This window comes from Panthera onca, chromosome E2 (assembly GCF_046562875.1).
Source record: "Panthera onca isolate mPanOnc1 chromosome E2, mPanOnc1 haplotype 2, whole genome shotgun sequence".
NCBI lineage: Eukaryota > Metazoa > Chordata > Mammalia > Carnivora > Felidae > Panthera > Panthera onca.
Window position 1 is genome coordinate 1,644,519 of NC_138353.1, and position 21,127 is coordinate 1,665,645.

The 21,127-nt window shown below is 43.9% G+C and overlaps 1 protein-coding gene and 1 pseudogene across 1 annotated transcript; one reads left to right on the forward strand and one right to left on the reverse strand.

The window, feature by feature from the left end:
- Positions 1 to 3,271: 3,271 nt before the first annotated feature.
- Positions 3,272 to 19,093, forward strand: DUXA (double homeobox A). Its single transcript, XM_060652697.2, has 5 exons — positions 3,272 to 3,296; positions 12,625 to 12,779; positions 13,272 to 13,374; positions 13,797 to 13,942; positions 18,992 to 19,093. The coding sequence occupies exons 1-5, from the start codon at positions 3,272 to 3,274 to the stop codon at positions 19,091 to 19,093; spliced, it is 531 nt and encodes a 176-aa protein (XP_060508680.2).
- LOC132691290 (proline-rich protein 3 pseudogene) lies at positions 15,702 to 18,314 on the reverse strand (annotated as a pseudogene).
- Positions 19,094 to 21,127: the final 2,034 nt, after the last annotated feature.

Consider the following 21,127-nt stretch of genomic DNA (forward strand, 5'->3'; position numbering starts at 1 on the left):
TATTTATTTTTTGAGAGACAGAGACAGAGCACAAGTGGGGGAGGGGCAGAGAGAGAAGGAGACACAGAATCTGAAGCAGCTCCAGGCTCCAAGCTGGTCAGCACAGAGCCTGATGTGGGGCTCAAACCCACGAACCGTGAGATCATGACCTGAACTGAGGTCGGCTGCTTAACCGACTGAGCCACCCAGGCGCCCATGGGGTGTCTTTCTTAAGGATCTAAAAGCCATTTCTTGGGGCACCTGGGTGGCTCAGTTGGTTAATTGTCTGACTTCAGCTCAGGTCATGATCTCACAGTTTGTGGGTTCGAGCCCCTCTTTGGACCCTGTGCTGACAGCTCAGAGCCTGGAGTCTGCTTTGGATTCTGTGTCTCCCTCTTTCTCTGCCCCTCCCCTGCTTGTGCTCGCTCTCTCTCTCTATCAAAAATAAATTACTAAACATTAAAAAAAAAAGAAAAAAGTAATGATATTGACATATTAAAACAAATAAAATAAAAGCCATTTCTTTGAAATGTCATCTTCAGGAAGCTTAGGGCCTCTGTCTTCCAGTCTCTGTGGAAGGACAGAATTCTAACTTTGATAACTGCCAGCTGTCAGACACAGCTGGCCTGACAAATTGTTGTAATTTTTCACTTCCCTGCTCTACTTGAGCCCTTCCTGCTCCTCCCGGCTCGGCTTGGCCCCTGCCACCCCAAGATCCAATTACTCTCCTTGCATTTAAGTTTTCCAATTGAGTGGCTACAGTTCCCCCTGTAAGGTGTGGCCGACAGAGAAGAACGATCATGGAGCCCTTCAAGGATACTGGGGCCTCTCTTACAACTGTATTTCCCAAAGTATTGGTGAAAGGTTATCTTACGGCCCCTCTGCCTAGTGTGGGTAAATAGATCTTAAATGACAAACACTCTCTAACATCCAAATCTCCCTAAGCTTTTGAATCCCTTGCTCTACAGTAAACCATGGGAAGTTGGGCTTTCCCAGTTCTTTCCCGGTAGGCCACCTTTTGGTCCATGGTTCAGCCACCAACCAACCAACCAACCAACCAAATTGTTAGAGGGCTAACTCCTTGAGTTACAGATGCAACTCAGAAGCAATTAGATGTAGAATCTCTGTTTTATGGGCCCATATCTAAAAATTCTACCTGACACAAATTTATGATCCCTCCACCATTATTCCACACCCTTAGTTTCCATTCCCACACACGTTCCCTTGATTTCCACTTGTGTAATTTAGAAAACTCAAGCGGTTCTCTTGGAATGTAGTACACCTCCTCTTGGGTGACATTTTGTCATCTTACCTTTAGGAGCCTGCTGACATTTGAGTCTAATTATGAGTCTAAAAGCAGAGAGGTGGGTCCAGAGGAGAGTCAGCGTTGTCTTGCATGGCAACGGCCTCAGGGAAGGCCATCACCATTTCCTTAGGCAATGCTGTTAATTCCCTCAGAGGTGGATACCACTGGGGGTGGGGATGCCACTGCCCCTGCCACTTCCTCTAGAGGAGAAAAGACCTCTACCACTGGCAAAGAAGACTCATCCGAATTTAGGATCCCAGTGATAGCATTTTCATCAAGGTCTTCCCACACATCCCATCCCAACTTACAGGATCCCATTCTTTCCCTCTCAGTGCCCTCAGTTTGACAGAAGACGCCCTGTGAGGCTGGGAGTTTGATTTGTGTTGTAACTCAGCCAATCACAGGATGAGGTTTTGTATTTTTTGGCAACTTTAGCCCTGTATCTACAGGAGATAAGGGTCTCCCACAGGGCGCACATGGAAGTCTTGGGTCATTTATGTGATGTGTGAGCTGGGAAATCAAATTCCTGAGCTCCCCCTTTTCTCTCACCACTTTGTCAAGCAACATTAGGAACAACCAACCAACATCACCATGGTCCTTAATTTTCCAAAAATGTTTGGAAGTATCATAGGCAGGATCACTTAGCTCCTTGCTTCCTCTAGGTGATTGAGTACCAGCAACCAATGTTTTGCATATCTACTAAACCCTTCACCCCATAGACTCTCTGCTCCCTTTACTACTGGAAATACAGTCCTCAGTGAATTTAAATCTAATCATACCCAGGTACCCCCCTCCTTAAAAATCTTTTCAGATCACACAAACATATATGGGTAACAAAACAAAACTTTCCTAGGGGCGCCTGAGTGGCTCAGTTGGTTAAGCGTCCGACTTCGGCTCAGGTCATGATCTCACGGTTCGTAGGTTTGAGCCCCACGTAGGCCTCTGTGCTGACAGCTCGGAGTGTGGAGCCTGCTTCGGATTCTGTGTCTCCCTCTCTCTCTGTTCCTCCCCCGCTTCCTCTCTCTCTCTTTCTCTCTCTCTCTCTGTCAAAAATAAAGATTAAAAAAAAACTTTAAAAAAGCAGTAAAACTTTCACTTTTATCCTGCAGTACTGTGGATTACAGCTGTGAACAATTGAAAGAATCTGTCGACTTCCATCAAGGCTGATTAATGACCCGGAGAGGAAATTGCCAGGGAGAGACCCCGAGAGTCACTGCACGTGGAACGTCACCTGAAACTGCTCCTGCCAGTGTGGGGCAGGATCTTGTTTTTAGTTACATTTTTGTATCTTATAAATGTGGACTTTTTGCAGTTAATTTTTATTTGTTTAAACATTGCATTCAAATATTATTTATTTTGATCACCGCAGTTTTTGCACCCCCTTAAATAGCTCCCGTGGTGAGAGCTACATCTTCCTCACCCTAATCCTGGAACTAATTAAAAAAAACTCTTTTGATTTTTGTTTTGTTTTGTTTGTTTGTTTGTTGTTTAAAGTAAGCTCTACGCCCAACATGGGGCTTGAACTCACAACACCGAAGAGTCTCACGCTCTACCGACTGAGCCAGCCAGGTGCTTCCCAAGAACCCTTTTAATATAAGTAAAGGTCACCACTTCAAAAGATTAAGTGTAGAGCATTAAAAAAAAGCATAAAAAAATTATGTGTTAAAAAAATACATAGGTATAGAATAAACACTGAAAACAAGAAGATGTGTGAATACAGTAGCACTCAGAAGTGCTCTTGTGATGGTTTTGCGGTAGAGATTAGTAGAAATTATTAAATCTATCAATGGAAGAATGGGCGGTTTATCTAGCCCTTCCTAGATTAAGAGGGTCTGTTTGTAAGAAGTGATGTAATTGGTAAAGATAAAACTTCAGAATCACGAAAGATTAAACAAACAGGTGGGGCCATCCAGGCTGATGATATAAAACCGTCCTTGAGGCGGACGGTCTCCCGATCTAACCCTAAGACCTCAGGACTCCACCAACATGGCTCAAGATAATTCTCCAAACAGTAAGTTCCCCACACACCTGACTGAGGTTTCTGTTTCGTTGGTTTGGGAGGAAATTGACTACAAACTTATTGGTTTGCCACAACTTGTGGGAGTTCCATTTTAAAACTTTTTTTTTAACGTTTATTTATTTTTAAGAGGGGGGTGGAGGAGAGAGAATCCCAAGTAGGCTTCAGGCTGCCAGCACAGAGCCCAACTTGGGATTCAATCTCACTAATTGTGAGATCATGACCTGAGCCGAAATCAGGAGTCGGATGCTTGTCTGACTGAGCCCCATTTTTAAGCTTTAAAATAACTACTAGGATTGAGAAAAACTTTCTCTCATATGATATGAAAATATGCTGTTTTCTGTGTATTGTGCATTGGGAATTTCAGAAAGATACAGGCAATCATGAATTAAACAAAATAGAAGATTTTTGCTTCAGGAAGGAGAGGGAGAGAGATACATTTAAAGAAACTGTGGTGGGGCGCCTGGGTGGCTCAGTCGGTTAAGCGTCCGACTTCAGCTCAGGTCACTATCTCGCGGTCCGTGAGTTCGAGCCCCGCATCGGGCTCTGGGCTGATGGCTCAGAGCCTGGAGCCTGCTTCCGATTCTGTGTCTCCCTCTCTCTCTGCCCCTCCCCCGTTCATGCTCTGTCTCTCTCTGTCTCAAAAATAAATGTTAAAAAAAAAAATTAAAAAAAAAAATAAACTGTGGTAAAAAAAAAAAAAAGAGGGGGGCACCTGAGTGGTTCAGTTGGTTAAGCATCTGATTCTTGATTTCAGCTCAGGTCATGATCTCACAGTAAGTGAGTTTGAGCCCCACATCGAGCACCAAGCTGCTGGTACAGAGCCTGCTTGGGATTCACTCTCCTTCTCTGCCCCTCCTTCGCGTGCTTTCTCTCTCTTGTTTTTTTTTTTTTATTTTTTATATATTTTTTTAACGTTTATTTATTTTTGAGACAGAGAGAGACAGAGCATGAATGGGGGAGGGTCAGAGAGAGGGAGACACAGAATCTGAAATAGGCTCCGGGCTCTGAGCCGTCAGCACAGAGCCCGACTCGGGGCTTGAACTCACGGACCGTGAGATCGTGACCTGAGCTGAAGTCGGCCGCTTAACCGACTGAGCCACCCAGGCGCCCCGCTTTCTCTCTCAAAATAAATAAATAACCTTAAAAAACAACAACAACAACAAATGGGGCCCCTGGGTGGTTTAGTCGGTTAAGTGTCTGACTTCGGCTCGGGTCATGATCTCACGGTTCGTGGGTTCGAGCTCCATGTCGGGCTCTGTGCTGACGGCTCAGAGCCTGGAGCCTGCTTCTGATTCTGTGTCTCCCTCTCTCTCTGCCTCTCCCCTGCTCCAAAATGAATACACATTTAAAAAAATTGTTAAAAAAAAAACAAAAAACAATGGGAGGCATGAGAGATTTCATAGACCAGAATATCTTTGGAATCAAAGAAACTTCCAGACTTCTTTCTCAAGACTGAACTTTACTCTTGAACTTTGGATTCATCGGTCTCACTTGTTTGTCTAACAAGTGTCCCAAACTCAGCGTGTCCCAAACTGGACTCCATGTTTACACCCAAACTCTCCCCCACAGAGTTTATCCTCACTGAGGACATGTCAGCTGTTCATGCTAAAAACTCTAGGGAACATCCTTGACCTACTTTTCTCTCATGACCTATATCTAATCAGCCTGGCAGTTCTGTTGATTTTAACTTTAAAATATTTTAGGAATCTGACCATTTCTTGGTCCATCCCCACACGGCCCTGCAAGGCCCTATACAATCTGTCTTCTACCCCCGCCACCAAGGTCTAGGACCTCACCTGTTTCTGCTTTGTTCTAGACTGTGTAGCCCTCTGCTCTCTCTTAAAGAGGCCAGGCAGGCTCCTACTGCCAACCCCAGTCCCTGCAAGGTGGGTCTCCTCATGTCAGCATGGGTCTCTCTCTCATTTGCTTCAAGTCTTTGCTTAAGTCATTTGTTTTCTTCCTTTCAACATTTTCAATGTTTTGTTTATTTTTGAGACAGTGCAAGTGGGGGTGAGTGGGTCAGAGAGAGGGGGACAGTGGATCCAAAGCCGGCTCTGTGCTGACAGGCTGACAGAGAGAGCCCAATGCAGGGCTGGAACTCATGAACTGCAAGAACGCGACCTGAACTGAAAACCAAGAGTCAGAAGCGCCACCGACTGAACCACCCAGGTGCCCCGAATCAAGTCATTTTCTAAGTGAAGTCTTCCCTAATTACTTCGCTTAAAATTGTGACTTCACCCCATGCATTCTTTCTTTTCCCTCCTCCTTTATTTAAAAAAAAAAAATTATGTTTAGGGGCGCCTAGGTGGCTCAGTCGGTTAAGCATAGACTTCGGCTCAGGTCATGATCTCGGTTCATGAGTTCGAGCCCCGCGTCAGGCTCTGTGCTGTCAGCTCGGAGCCTGGAGCCTGCTTCGGATTCTGTGTCTCCCTCTCTCTCTGCCTTTCCCTCCCTCATACTCTGTCTCTCTCTGTCTCAAATATAAATAAAAAACATTAATTAAAAAAATTAAAAAGAAATTTTTATGTTTATGTATTTTTGAGAGAGAGAGAGCCCACGTGCACGCAAGTGGGGGAGGGACAGAGAGGGAGGCAGACACAGAATCTGAAGCAGGCTCCAGGCTCTGAGCTGAGCTGTTAGTACAGAGCCCCTTCGGATTCTCTGTCTCCGTCTCTTCTCTGCCTCTCCCCCACTGCTGCCCTCTCTCTCAAAAAGAAATAAACATTTTTTAGAAAGTTTAGGGGCGCCTGGGTGGCTATTATAGTGGCATAATTTGGTGGAGTTTTAATGATCTGAAAGGCTATTAAAGTACAACTCTGTGCCCAACTATATACACCTGTCTGAGGCTGTATATGTCATGATTGAGCTAAAAAGAACATATCACAAGAGATCAGATGCAGCTGTAAGAATCCAGCTCTCTTCTATATGGCTAAGTATAGACATCAAAGTAATTTCCATAAATGTAAAGCAATGCCACTTACCTCAGTAATCATTTTTATTCCAAGGTGATAATTTTTTTAATAAAAATGTTATTTTTGTTAAAATGTAATGGGTTTGTTGACATTTGAAAATGGATTAATCTGGGGCGCCTGGGTGGCTCAGTCGGTTAAGCGTCCGACTTCGGCTCAGGTCATGATCTCACGGTCCGTGAGTTCGAGCCCCGCGTCGGGCTCTGTGCTGACAGCTCAGAACCTGGAGCCTGCTTCAGATTCTGTGTCTCCCTCTCTCTGCCCCTCCCCTGTTCATGCTCTGTCTCTCTCTGACTCAAAAATAAATAAACATTAAAAAAAATTAAAAAAAAAAAAGAAAGTGGATTAATCAAGGGGTGCCTGGGTGGCTCAGTCAGTTAAGCATCTGACTTCAGCTCAGGTCATGATCTTGGGGTTTGTGGGTTTGAGCCCCATGTCAGGCTCTGTGCTGACAGCTCAGCTCAGAGCCTGGAGCCTGCTTCAGAATCTGTGTCTCCCTCTCTCTCTGCCCTTCCCCTGCTCACACTCTATCTCTCGCTCTCAAAAATAAATAAACAAAAAAATTTAAATAAAATGGATTAACCAATGTTCTCACTTTTAATTAAAAAAAATTTTTTTAATGTTTTATTTATTTTTGAGACAGAGAGAGACAGAGCATGAACGGGGGAGGGTCAGAGAGAGAGGGAGACACAGAATCTGAAACAGGTTCCAGGCTCCGAGCTGTCAGCACAGAGCCCGACGCGGGGCTCGAACTCACAGACCATCAGATCATGACCTGAGCCGAAGTCGGACGCTCAACCGACTGAGCCACCCAGGCGCCCCACACTTTTAATTTTTAATAAGGTAAAACAAACGGTCTTTGGATATTCAGTTTTAAAAGTGCAAATGGGTCCTGAAGCCAAAAACATTGGGATTTAGTGATCTAGGAATACTTTCTAGAGAAAAAAATTGTGCAATAATTTTCAAGTTTTTTTTTTTCTTTTTCTTGTCTTCTTAGTAACGCACAATTGATAGGTTACTGCTCCTCAGCAACACACACTTGCTTCCCCTCCCCGTGCACAGCCGTCCATCTGTTCCATCCAGTGCATTTCATGCCATTTAGAGATAGGTGTCTTGTGATATGTGTGTATCCTTCACAAATACACAACATTGTTTTGGTGGAATGTAACTTATTTAGATTAGTTGATCTTCACTGGAATCACTTGTTTCTCTCCAGCTTTTTATTGAAGTACAACTGCACATGGTAAAATGCAAATCATAAGTGTACAATTTGATTTAATTTACGTGTACACCTATGTAGGTATATACATAATTGCTACATAGAAATATTATTGCTCTGTATAAACTCCATTTTGTGCCTTCCTTTCTTGACTTAATTCTGTGCCTTTGAGACCTATCGATCTTGTTTCCCTTGTCATTTTTTTTTTCTCATTATTTTGGTCTTAAGGCATAAAATTCCATCACGGGGATATTAGCACATTTTACTTACCCATTCGTGTAGTCATGGGCATTTAGTTTGCTCCAACTGTTAATATGAACAGCATTCTGAAAAATATGTCATGGAGATTTGAGTGGGAAATAAATGACGGCATTACAATTACTGCACATAATTTAAGCAAGCAGAGCCCAATTGCCCTACCGACTATCTAGAATAAAGTACATTCCAACCAGTTCTCCAGGAGGGTTTCCATCTCCCCACCCCACCCCCATCATTGCAAGCATCTGACTTTATCTGATTTTCTAACTTTTGAACTGCAGTTTTCAGTTACGTCTTTGGTTCCAGAAATTTTTCCCATTGTGTTTTGGGAAGATTAAATAACTTATTGAACTCTTTTCTATCTCAATGGGACACGGGTTCTTTCGTACATGATTTTCCATTTATTTTTACATTTCACAGGTCTTTAATTTGGCATTTTGAAATATACTGTGTATCATGACTCAACTTCATTTTTCTTCATACAGCAAGCCATTTTCTTTACCCAACACTACCCTTTCCCGCTGATTTTGGAGGCTCTGGCTATCCCAAGTTCTATATAGAACAGACTTTCTGTTCCTCGGCTTTCTGTTGGGTTCCATTTGTCTACTGGTCTGTTTCTGCATGAGTACTGTAAGAAAAAGCTTTTACTACTCTATTTTATCTGGATAATTAAATGCATCATCTTTATCCTTTTTAAACATAATGTATAATCTACTTTGTGGGCTTGTATTCTCCCCGTATGTTTTAGGTGGCCCTCAAAATCCTGTTTGGTCTCTTCTCAGAAAACAGCCATATTCTCATCATGAGAAAAACATCAGATAAACTCCAATGAGGTTCTACAAAACACTTGCTCAGTACTCCTTAGAACTGTCTATATCATGAAAAACTAAAGTCTAAGAAACTGTCAGGGCCAAAGGGAGCCTAAGGAGATCTGAGGACCCATTGTAATATGGTACCTAGATAGCATCTGAGAACAGAAAAAGGATACTAGATAAAAACTTTTAGATAAAAACTTGGAAAATATGAATAAAGTATGGACTTTACTTACCAACAATGTATCAGTATCAATTCCTTCATTGTGAGAAATGTACTGTGGTAATATGTTAATAATAGGGGAGGGGTACCTAGTTGGCTCAGTTGGGAGAGCATGTGACTTTTTTTTTTTTCTGAGAACTGGGGAGAGGGGCTGAGGGATAGAGAGAAAGTGGGAGACTGAGCAATCTTAAGCAGGCTCCGTGCTCCATGCCCCACTTCCCCTTGGTGGGGACACGGAGCCCTCTGTAGGGCTCAATCCCATGACCCTATGATCATGACCTGAACTGAAATCAAGAGTACAATGCTCAACCAACTGAGCCACCCAGGTGCCCCTGAGTATGTGGCTCTTTTTTTTTTTTTAAGCTTATTTATTTTGAGAGAGAGAGAGAGAGAGTGAGCACAAGTGGGGAGGGGCAGAGAGTGGGAAAAAGACAGAATCCTAAGCAGGCTCTACACTGTCTGTGCAGAGCCTGATGTGGGGCTCGAATTCAGCAACTGTGAGATCATGACCTGAGCTGAAAGGTGGATGCTTAACTGACTGAGCCACCCAGGTGCCCCAAGCATGTGATTCCTGATCTCTGGGTCATGAGTTCGAGCCCCACATTGGGTGTAGAGATTACCTAGAAAAAAGTACAATGAAAAATAGGGGAAACTGGGAATGGAAGATATGGGAACTCCTCATGCCAGCTTTGTAACTTCTCTGTAAATCTGAACATCCTAAAATAAGGTTTACTTCAAATATCCTGTTGGTATTTTTGTTTGGAAATGCAATTCCCTGTTAATAGAATGTTAACTACTACCAACAAAATGGCAGTGAATATCCATGTGTGTTACCCAGACGTACACGTGTCCGTTCCTCTAGGATAGAGACTCAGGAAGGGAATTACCAAGCTGTAACGGTCTGGAGCTTTGTGTCCCCCAGAGTCAGAGATGAACCATCTTGATACTGATCTCTAGGAACCGTTAGCTTATTGGCTATAACATGCTCCTAGGTTGATAAAAGAGATCTTCCTCAGATTTTTCTCTTTGCTTTCCTCCTTTCTTATCCTTCATCTTACTTTAGCTCTTCATCTCTTGTTCCTCCCTGCCCACCCTCTACCTGTCAGTGTAGGAATTAGGCAGGAGGCCCTAATTTGCTTATCCCCGCCCCCCATTCCCTAGGGAGTTGATCTGGGTTAATTAGAAGTTCCTCTATATCTACTTCAGGGCTTAAGCTTTCCTTTGAGCTTTTCACTGTAAAGGAATCTTCCTTTTAAGAATGTATACAGCCAAGGATCTGTGCACAGAGAAGAACTTACTTGAAGGTATAAGATGGGTGGGGTCCTGTGAGGGCTTTTTAACCTAAGGCCAACCTCAGAGAAGATTACTTTGCCATCAGAAAAATTCAATCACGACTATTTGGAGCACAGAGTGTGGGCCTTAGACTGGAGGGTCAGGGAAGGACTCTGAGAAGGTGGTGCTCAAGCTGGAACCTGTCACAAAGGAGCAAGCTAGTCCCTCATCACATGAAGGGCATCGCAGGAAGAGAAGAACAAGTACCAAGTTCTGGAGTAGAAGGAAGTTGGCCTGGTTGTGGGACAGAAAGTTGGTGGTAGTGGCTGGAGGACACATTTATTCCAAAGTATAAGGCCAAGGAAGTCGTTATATGCGACTAGCTCAAAAATATTGGTGAGGGCCCGATCAACACGGTAAGATTCAAGAGGACTTGAGAAGGATAGTAAAGTTAACCTCCTTTCAGGGTGCCTGGCTCTCTCAGTTGGTAGATTATGTGACTCTTGACCTCAGGGTTGTAAGCTGGCCTCCAAGTTGGGTGTAGACATTACTTAAAAAAAATTTAGAACTCTAGGGACACCTGGGTGGCTCAGTCAGTCAAGCTTGTGGCTTTGGCTCAGGTCATAATCTCACAGTTCGTGAGTTTGAGCCTCGCGTCGGGCTTGCTGCTGTCAGCACAGAGCCCGCTTTAGATCCTCTGTCTCTGTCTCTCTGTCCCTGTGCTGCTCAGGCACATACACACACTCTCTCTTTCTCTCTCTCAAAAATAAACATTAAAAGGGGCGCCTGGGTGGCTTAGTCGGTTAAGCGTCCGACTTCGGCTCAGGTCATGATCTCGCGGTCCGTGGGTTCGAGCCCCGCGTCGGGCTCTGGGCTGATGGCTCAGAGCCTGGAGCCTGCTTCCGATTCTGTGTCTCCCTCTCTCTCTGCCCCTCCCCCGTTCATGCTGTGTCTCTCTCTGTCTCAAAAATAAATAAAATGTTAAAAAAAAATTAAAAAATAAACATTAAAAAAATACAAAAATTTAGAAAGAAAATAAAAATAAACAAATAAATAAATAAAATTTTAGCCTTCTTTCAATGAAGTACAACAGACCAGGAGGTAGTAGACTGGTATGCAAATGAAGATTTAAACTTGTAGGAGGGACAAACATTCAAGGATCAAAGAAAAAAAAGCATCCCTGTGGTCTGGGAATCCCAATGAATTCTTTATTTTGCCGTAGTTAAGAGTTTTGACTGGATTTTTTTTTTTTTTTTTGCATAAATGTGGAGTTTGACTTTTTTGAGTCTTGTTGTTTCCTTAGTTGTTAATTTTAGTCACTCTGACCTGTGTGAGGTGGTATCTCAATGTGGTTTTGATTTGTATTTCCCTGATGATGAGTGATGCTGAGCATCTTTTCATGTGTTTGTTGGCCATCTGGATGTCTTCTTTGGAAAAGTATCTATTCATGTCTTTTGCCCATTTCTTCACTGGATTATTTGTCTTTTGGGTGTTGAGTTTGATAAGTTCTTTATGTATTTTGGATACTAACCCTTTATCTGATATGTTACTTGCAAATATCTTCTCCCATTCTGTCGGTTGCCTTTTAGTTTTGTTGATTGTTTCCTTCGTTGTGCAGACACTTTTTTATTTTGATGAGGTCCCAATAGTTCATTCTTGCTTTTGTTTCTCTTGCCTCCGGAGACACGTCTAGTAAGAAGTTGCTGCAGCCACGGTCAAAGAGGTTATTGCCTGTTTTCTCCTCTAGGATTTTGATGGTTTCCTGTCTTATGTTTAGGTCTTTCATCCACTTTGAGTATTTTTGCGTATGGTGTAAGAAAGTGGTCCAGGTTCATTCTTCTGCATGTTGCTATAAGAACCAAATGATCCTCCCCATAGTGTTTTTAAAAACATTTTGGAAAGTGATCCTGTTTATCTGCTATTGAGGGCAATGGATTTTACCCGGAAATTAAACCAGAAACACTGAAAGGGACTTAATGGTACTTCATTTGCTCTTCATTTCTATGGTTTCAAGTATTCATGATTGTAATGACCTATTATTACATGCCTTTTCTTGACTCATTCTTCTTAATCCATATGAACAGAACACATAAATTTTTCATGGTTTTTGAAAAATAGAAGACCTTGACTCCCAGTCATGGCATTCAGATAAAATAGAGAAGTTCAAGAATCACCTTTGTGTGGGGCGCCTGGGTGGCTCAGTCGGTTAAGCGTCCAACTTCGGCTCAGGCCATGATCTCGTGGTCCATGAGTTCGAGCCCCATGTCAGGCTCTGTGCTGATAGCTCAGAACCTGGAGCCTGTTTCACATTCTGTGTCTCCCTCTCTCTCTGACCCTCCCCCATTCATGCTCTGTCTCTCTCTGTCTCAAAAATAAATAAACGTTTAAAAAAAAAAAAGAATCACCCTTGTGTATTTAAGGGATTTATAATTGTGTCAGAGTTCTTTACTACTGGTTTCTGGTGGATTACAAAGGAAAAGAGGAAATCAAAGACTAGCTTGAGGCTGAAGTTTGAAATTTATAAGCTGGCCTATTAAATGCTTCGTCTTTCCTAATCTTTCCACAGAGACCACACCAGTGAATCACAGACGCAGCCGCACCAAATTCACACAAGATCAATTGAAAATCCTCATCAAAGCATTTGATAAAAACCCTTACCCAGGTTATGCTACCAAACAAAAACTTGCTTTAGAAGTCAATACTGAAGAGTCTCGAATCCAGGTAAGTTACAAATTCTGTATCTCCAAGACTAAAAGTAGACAAGGAGGCAAGGAAACTGTTAATCGAGCACATTATGTGCCAGTGTGCTAAGGGCTTTGCGTGAAGTAACTTGACACCCAGAATGAAGTCACAAGGATGCTGCTCTTTGTCTCACTTCACAAATGTGAGTACTGAGGGTGAAAGAGTGTCTAGGAGTGGCAACGGCATGTGCAGGTGCTTCTTCAGAGAAGAGGAAATACTTGAGCTGGTTGATAAATGCATAATAATTGCAGCATCTATTTCTTAACTTAAAAAGATTACTATAGTCATGTTGGGAACAGATTGTGAAGATGCTAAATGCCAAACCTTGACCTAAGACTCAGTCGGATGTGACAGGTATCGTAACAGTACTGAGCTTAGACCTATAAGAATCACACCCTTTGAAGACAGGCAGTAATAGGGTGAGATGACCTAGACATACTAAATTCTCTCATTTTCTTTTCCTCACTCAAGATTTGGTTTCAGAATCGAAGAGCTAGGCACCAGAAGAAATCAGAACCCGATGAGGACTTAGAATCAAGCCAAGACCAAGATCACCTTGAAGAGGAGATTCAAAGTAAATAGTCTGTTCCAGTCCTTCCACAACAGAGCTTCTTGGGTACACAAGGTCCTCTCTACTTGGAGCTAACTACTACTCTGAGTGGGAGAGGAATGTTCTTTCTCTCAGGGCCTCCTGTTCAAGGTCTTCTGGTAGCAATGGGTCCAATATGGCGCCTAGAAATTCTTTCCTGCATGGTTCATGGACCTTTTGAGACTTTGCTCTGCTTACCTTCTTTCCACTGGAAAGAACCAGCAACCTAGCCATATACTGTGTCTCTTCTAGAACCTTCTGCCTGGAATAAGCCAGGGCAAGGCCCTCTTAAGGAGATGCAATGTATTAGACGGAGACAGTGTAGGACAGGTTTGGGTTCCTTGTTTGGGAATATGTCAACTGACCTCTGAAATGTTCCGTGACCCTCAGTCTTACACCTATCCTAGGTAGAGAAGACAGACGGAGTCGTACCAACTATACGTCCTTGCAATTACACGCCCTCATTGAGGCATTTTCGAACAATCCTTATCCTGGCTTTGATTCCAGAGAGCAACTTGCTAAAGAAATTGGTGTTCCCGAGTCAAGAGTCCAAGTAAGTGATAAAGAATTTGCCCCATCTCCTAGGATGGAGATGTAGGAGATGGGGAGCCCTGTGGATGGACATGTGAGGCACATTCCCACCCCAGGGCCTCTCATGAGCTATTCTCTCCATCTAGTAGGTTCTTGAGGCTTATTTATTTAGAGAGAGAGTGAACACGAGTAGAGAAGAGGCAGAGAGAGAGAGGGAGAGAGAATCCCAAGCAGGCTCCCTGCAGACAGCACAGAGCCTGATGTGGGCCTTGATCCCACAAACCATGAGATCATGACCTGAGCTGAAACCGAGAGTCAGACGCGTAACTACCTGAGCCACCCAGGCGCCCCTCCATCTGGTTGCCCTAGGGCCAGCTATCTCACCCCCTTCAGTTCTTTCTTGCTGTAACCAGTGTTTTATTTTTTGTTTTCTTTCTTTCTTTATTTTCACTGCATTTATTACTAATATTAAAAATATTTTTAATTTTTTTTTTCAACGTTTTTTATTTATTTTTGGGACAGAGAGAGACAGAGCATGAACGGGGGAGGGGCAGAGAGAGAGGGAGACACAGAATCGGAAACAGGCTCCAGGCTCCGAGCCATCAGCCCAGAGCCTGACGCGGGGCTCGAACTCACAGACTGCGAGATCGTGACCTGGCTGAAGTCGGACGCTTAACCAACTGCGCCACCCAGGCGCCCCAATATTAAAAATATTTTTAAAAATTCTTTCTCAGTTCGGCAATGGCCCTCTTCCCTCCTTCTTGCCCACACTCCTGATGCATTTCCTCAGGACAGGTTGAAAACCGAACCTGTCTGCTGTTATTTTCACAGAAAGCAACCAGTGCCAGGGATGTCAGGGAAGAAGGTTGGAAGAAGGCAACAGTACTGCCCAGGTTCCATCCTAAGGTTGGCTGGGTGGAGATTCACAGAATTCACTCAAAAAGTCTGGTGGCCTTGCAGTGACTTAGTCTAAGTAAAGTAGGCTGGAGAGGAGAATAGGGTAGCCCACCAGAGGCTTTAGAGAACACCTCAAAATCTTGTGTCAAACCCAGAAGAACTGACACCAGGAGAAGAACGGGGAGGACCAGGGAGTCAGTCTTGTGGAAAGTTCTACAATTCTCCCATGTTGAGAGGTTACAGGAAGTCTAGAGGTCACCAAGAGCCTCACTCATTTTGGCAGAAAAGCTCAACTCTAGCATTAGGATGTCAAAAAGAGACCAACCACATTGAAAAAGGCTACAAAGGGATGCACAGTTTCATAAGCACAGGGATCACAGACCAGAGTGGTGGGGATCATGCTGCTGACACACAGAAACTGCAAAATCCAAAAGCAAGGAGAATGGCCTTTCACTGGTAACTCTACCTGTCATTCAGACTTGACCCCAGGTCACACAACCTGGTGAATTTCACAGAGCCGCTGGCAACACTGGGGGCAGAGGGTGTCACGTAAAAAGGACTTAAAACAAGCAGCTGGAAGGAGGGAATGATAGAAAACTGCTCCTGGGAATCGAGGGCAGTACTGGGGGCTGGGTGGACAGGTGCCCAAGCAACAGCGCCAAAGAGGTTTCCTGTAGAGCAGCCGGCTGGCACAGGGGACGATGACCCAGGAGGCAGATGAAGGGAACAAAGATGGGGTCCTGAACATGAGTCTCTGGAGGCTGGATCAGAAGAAAGACCACATACTGGGCACCAGTGATGACACACAACTCTGGACCAAAAGGGGGGGTGGGTGGAACAGCTTCAAAGTAGCCGTCACAGAGCCACAGGGGACTATGTGGCCTTCAGGTCACAGGCGGCTCCTCCCCGCCTGGATGGGAAGATACAGTCTCACAGGGTGGTCTGTTGATACCTGGGTGATAGAAGACACAGAGGTCCTCATATTGACACTGGCCCTTTTTGGCAAAGTGTCTGCATACAGGACAGTTGGATTTGTCTTCCATAACCTGGAGTCCATCCTTGGGCAGGGAGGTATTCTTGATAAGAGACCAGCTTCTGAGCTTCAAGAGTTTCTCTGCTCTTTGTTGGAAGCCTCCCCTGGAGGGACTCCCATGGCCTGGTCTGGGAGAACAAGGTTCAGCATTGCCCACGCCCTCCCCCAACCAACCACAACGATTTGGGCCTCATCTGGGGCCTGGGCCTCCCCGAATTGGGCCTCTGCCCAGGGGAGGAGGTGGGGCACTCAGCATTGTGGAGTCATTGGTCTTCTTGATTCTGGAGGACCTCCATGAGGAGCTGATTGGGGTCATCAAGCTTTCCATTGGCCAGAAGGCCAGGTGGTCTAATGGGACTCCCGTCCTTCTCATTTCTGGTTTCTTTCCTCCTGCTCTGGCAGGGAGAGCTGTTGCTTGGGGTTCTGCATCTTGCGCTTTCGCATTATGGCCAAATGGCTGCAGTGGGATTTGGAGAGCAGCGACTGACGAAGGGATTGTTTTCTACTCTTTGTCTTCTGAATAGCGCCTGACACAAGGAGTAATAATTTGTTGAATGAAGGAAGGAATGTTTCTTTAGGTGCAATATGAGCCAGGCATTTATTTGCCTAAAGTCTTTATATCTATCACAGTTTTCAGCCTTTCTAATTATCTCATGAGGTTGGAATTATTATGTCTAATTTAGAGATTTAACATTTAACTCAGAGAAATGTAGGATCCAGATGGAATAGAATTCTGTCAGACTGGTGTGCTCTGTGTGTGTATTTAGACCAGTGCTCCTTGGGTGCCAGGGTGGCTCAGTCAGTTAAGCATCTGAGTCTTGATTTTTGCCTTGGGTCATGAGATCGAGCCCAGGTTGACTCTGTGCTGACAGCAAGGAACCTGCTTGGGATTCTCTCTCTCCCTCTGCCCCTCCCCCACTCATTCTCTTTCTCTCTCAAAATAAATAAATACTAAAAAAAAAAAACTGTTCTTTCCAGTAATCTGTTAATTCCAATAGTATGATTAAATGTCACACAAATTTACCTCCTAGACAAATAGGAGCAAACAATGTGTTTGGTGTTTGGTCAGAAACAGTTTCACAGAGGAAAACTTGATCTGGGGCTTGCAAAACAGAGAGAGATCCCATGGGAGAAGACCAGAAGAGAGGGGGTTCATAAGGGCAGCAGTTGTGGTAGACTGGATTCCTAGCAGCAGTCCTGTGGCTTCCAGAACATTGTGAATTGTCTATGGGCTGGTGAACTAGGGTGACATAAATATACTTAAGGAGGCCTCAAGTCTAGACCAGTTGTGACCGGTTGATTAAGCTGTTGTGTTCGGGTTTTGTGGACACCATCTTCCATTAGCCTGTGAGCTGTGATAGGCGGCCCATCTCTGATTAACCCCTGTATGCTGAGCAGAGCTCAAAAGTCTTGAAGTGGATTAGACACTTGGAAATACTTGCTATAAGAGTTTATATTTTATCCTTTGTGTGGTAGAGACATGCTCAAAGAATTAAGACAGAGGAGAAAGCATGCTCTAGTTACAGTTTGAAATAGCTCCTCTTCCTCCAGTGAAGAATGGACTCCACTATGGAAACAGGAAGTAAGTTTGACAATCAGTGAAAAGTCAAGGAGGCTGAGACATGGAAATGAGTGCTGTGTGAGAAACAGCACGGACACAGACTGATAGCAATGCATAGATGGGGTGTGGAGGACAGGGGTGGCGTGGAGAGGGGAAGAGATGAGATAACGAGGAAGACGCGGTGGGTCTAGCTTGGATGGATGGCTAATCTTGGTGTTATCCAGCAGGAGGATTGGGTTCTAGAGGAGGATGTGCCTCGGTGAGGGTTGGGAGATTCTATGGAGAAGATGGATATAAATGGAAGACTGATTTTTTTGAGTAAATGGTTTGGTGTGATTCTGAAGGAGCGTGTGAGTTGGGAGAGAAGAAAACAGAAGCTGGTGATGAAGTACGAAGCTAATCTTGTCCTAATGTGGCCATTCCAATATTCTTTGGGCTAGTTTTCTCCTCAGAATTCAAAGCTGAATATATTTTTCCTTAAATTCCAGATATTGTGGGGCACCTGGGTGCCTCAGTCAGCTAAGTGTCCGACTCTTGATTTTGGCCCAGGTCATGATCTCGTGGTTTGTGAGATCAAGCCCCGTGTAGGGCTCTGCACTGACAGAGGGGCGCCTGCTTAGGATTTTCTCTCTCCCTCTCTCTCTGCCCCTCCCCTGCTCTCTCTCTCTCAAAATAAACATTTAAAAAAATAGATCTTGGTAGGTGCAGAAATAATGAGAAATCTCTGAATGACTTTATCAACAGGGCACTGGTTCTCATAGGTACCACAAGCAAGGCAGATGGAGAAAATTTATGATTCAGGTGTAGAAACCGAACACAGGGTTGCATATGTGCAGTTCCTCCAAAACAATCATTCACCTGCAGAGCGGTCTATACCTTCAGGAAGGACATGAAAGTTTTCATGGTATTACGTGACTTTTCCAAAGCCTGGTTTTTGGACTCCAGATCTGTGCCTATTCTACTTGCAACCTCTGTGAAAACCAAAAGCAGTAGTTGTGGAATGTGTGTGTGTGTGTGTGTGTGTGTGTGTGTGCGTAGTATATAAATACATATACGTTTTTCTAAAGTTATGTTATTATAAATAATATATACATATACTTGAGATATATATATATAATGTGCATGTATGTGTGTAACTTATGGGCAGAGGCAAGGGGTAACAATTATGTCTTGTGGGATGAAAAATATCTCCCTAGACAGACAATATACTATCCTGGGTCATGGAAGAAACATAAGCCTTTTGAAGAGGAAGGAAAAAAAAGATGGGAAAAGAATTCCAGGCAGAGGGAAGAGCGTCAGTATAGGCATGGCACTTTAGGGAAAACCAGCACTGGTAATGAGGCGACCGTGGGGACTTAAGGATTTGAAACCCATCATGAAGGCACTAGGTGTGAGGTTCTGAATTTTGGGCTTTATCTTCAGACTTGATAGACCGTCCTAGCTGTCATATGGAAGGCTGGTGATTTTGGAATTAGGCCTAGAACCAACCCCCTCTCTCTTCCTTTTGCCTTGTGAAAGCAACGGTGAAGCTTGCATGACATCATTTGATTGAATTAATTCTTGATGTTTTACCCACTTAGATTTGGTTTCAAAATCGGAGATCCAGATTCCATGCCCAGAGAAAAAGCGAACCTGATGATGGAGACTTAGAACAGAGACAAGACCAGGAACAGGATCTCTGAGATGAGAGAGTTCAAGGTAATCACCCTGTTGTTCTCATGTTGGCTCACCGAGCAGAGCCTCCTGAGTGCCCAGTCCTTCCACATGATGGAGTCAACTCCAACCATCTCTTGGGATACCTCCTACTCGAGTGCCTTATCAGACTCCATGGAGTAAGGGGATTAGTTATAGTTCCTGAAGACTCTTCCCAAGTCAGTGGTCCCCCAAAAGAATTCCACTGGCCACTTTCTAGCTGGAGCCCATAAACCCCGTTAGAATGTGAATTTGGCGGGGGGGGGGGGGTGTCTGAGAGGCTCAGTTGAGCCTCCAACTCTTGAACTCAGCTCAGGTCTTGATCTCAGGGTCATGAGTTCAAGCCCCACATTGGGTTCTGTGCTGGGCATGAAGACTACTCGAACAAAACTCACATTCTCTCTCTCTCTCTTTTTAATCGATGTCTTCCTGGTACCTGGTACATAGTAAACAATCTGTTGACTTTGTGGAAGGTATGGTTGAAACAATGGAGGAATCAGTCCTTAGGTTTGTTCTGCCAAAGGCCGGCTAGCGCATGGCTTTCCCAGGAGGTAGTAAGTTCTACACTGGACTAGAAAGGTGGGAACGAGTTTACTTCCGTGTTTGAATGTACAAACTGGCTTCTTCCATTTTTCTTTCCTCCTTAGGCATAGAAGCCACACAAAATGGCCCCAGTCTTTCTATCAGCTGTCTTATTTTTCCAGAGCCAGAGCAAGATAGACAGAGACATTCAGTGTATTTGATATCTTCTGGGCTCTACATTTCTCTCACTTGTCTTGGAAACATGTTTTCCTAAATATACCTCAGCTTTTCCAGAGCTGAGCCTGCCGGAGACACTCAACAGGACTTTAGGAGGCGGAGACAGACAAATGGTGCCACACCCTACCGACCGATCCTGGATCCAGAGTTCAGCGGATCTTGAGGACAACGAGAATAAACTTATTAATATCATTTTTCAAGCATCATAGTCATTGTGATTTTTAAGAAAGATTTTGTTTTTAAGTAATCTCTACACTCAACATGGGGCTTGAACTCACAACTCCGAGATCAAGAGTCACACGCTCCACTAATGGAACCAGCTGGGCGTCCCAGTTGTGCTTTTTAATAAGAGACATTTACTTTGTCTTCATCCCCCTTCCCAGCACAGAGCTTCTGAAACTTTTGGAGTTTCCTGTGATGACAGAAATTAGAGGATTGGCATTTTCAATCCTCCTGAACCTCTAAGAAGGAGAGAGGGGATGAAAGTTGAGTCAATTGCCAATGGCCAATGATTTATTTATTTTTTAATTCCATTATAGTTAACATACAGTGTTATTAGTTTCAGGGGTACAATTCAGCGATTCATCAATTCTTTACATTATTCAGTGCTCATAAGAAGTGTGCTCTTAATCCCCTTCCCCTATTTCATCCCCCCCCCCCCCCCCCCCCGCTGCCTCCCCTCTGGTAATAAACAGTTTGTTCCCTGTATTTAAGAGTCTGTTGTTTCTTGGCTTGCCTTTTTCCCTTTGTTCATTTGTTTTGTTTCTTAAATTCTACGTATGAGTGAAATCATGGGATTTGTCTTTCTCTGCTTTATTTTTTACTTATTTTTAATTTTTTTAATGTTTATTTTTGGGAGCAAGAGAGACACAGCAAGAGTGGGGGAGGGACAGAGAGAGAGAGGGAGACACAGAATCTGAAGCAGGCTCCATGCTCTGAGCTGTCAGCACAGAGCCCGACGCCGGGCTCGAACTCACGGCCCGTGAGATCATGACCTGAGCTGAAGTCGGATGTTTAACCGACTGAGCCACCCAGGCACCCGAGTGTGGTAATTTTAAATATTCTAAAATTTCATGCCCAGTTAATAGTTGCATTCCATAAAAATTAAAAGTAAAGAACTTATATACTAGATGGAAAACCTTTAACTGATGTATACACATACACATGAAGATGTTGGCTGTACTTTATTTGTAAATAAGTTCACGTTCTAGGTCAGTACAATCCAATAGAAATTTCTGCACTGATGGAAATATTCTACATTGGTG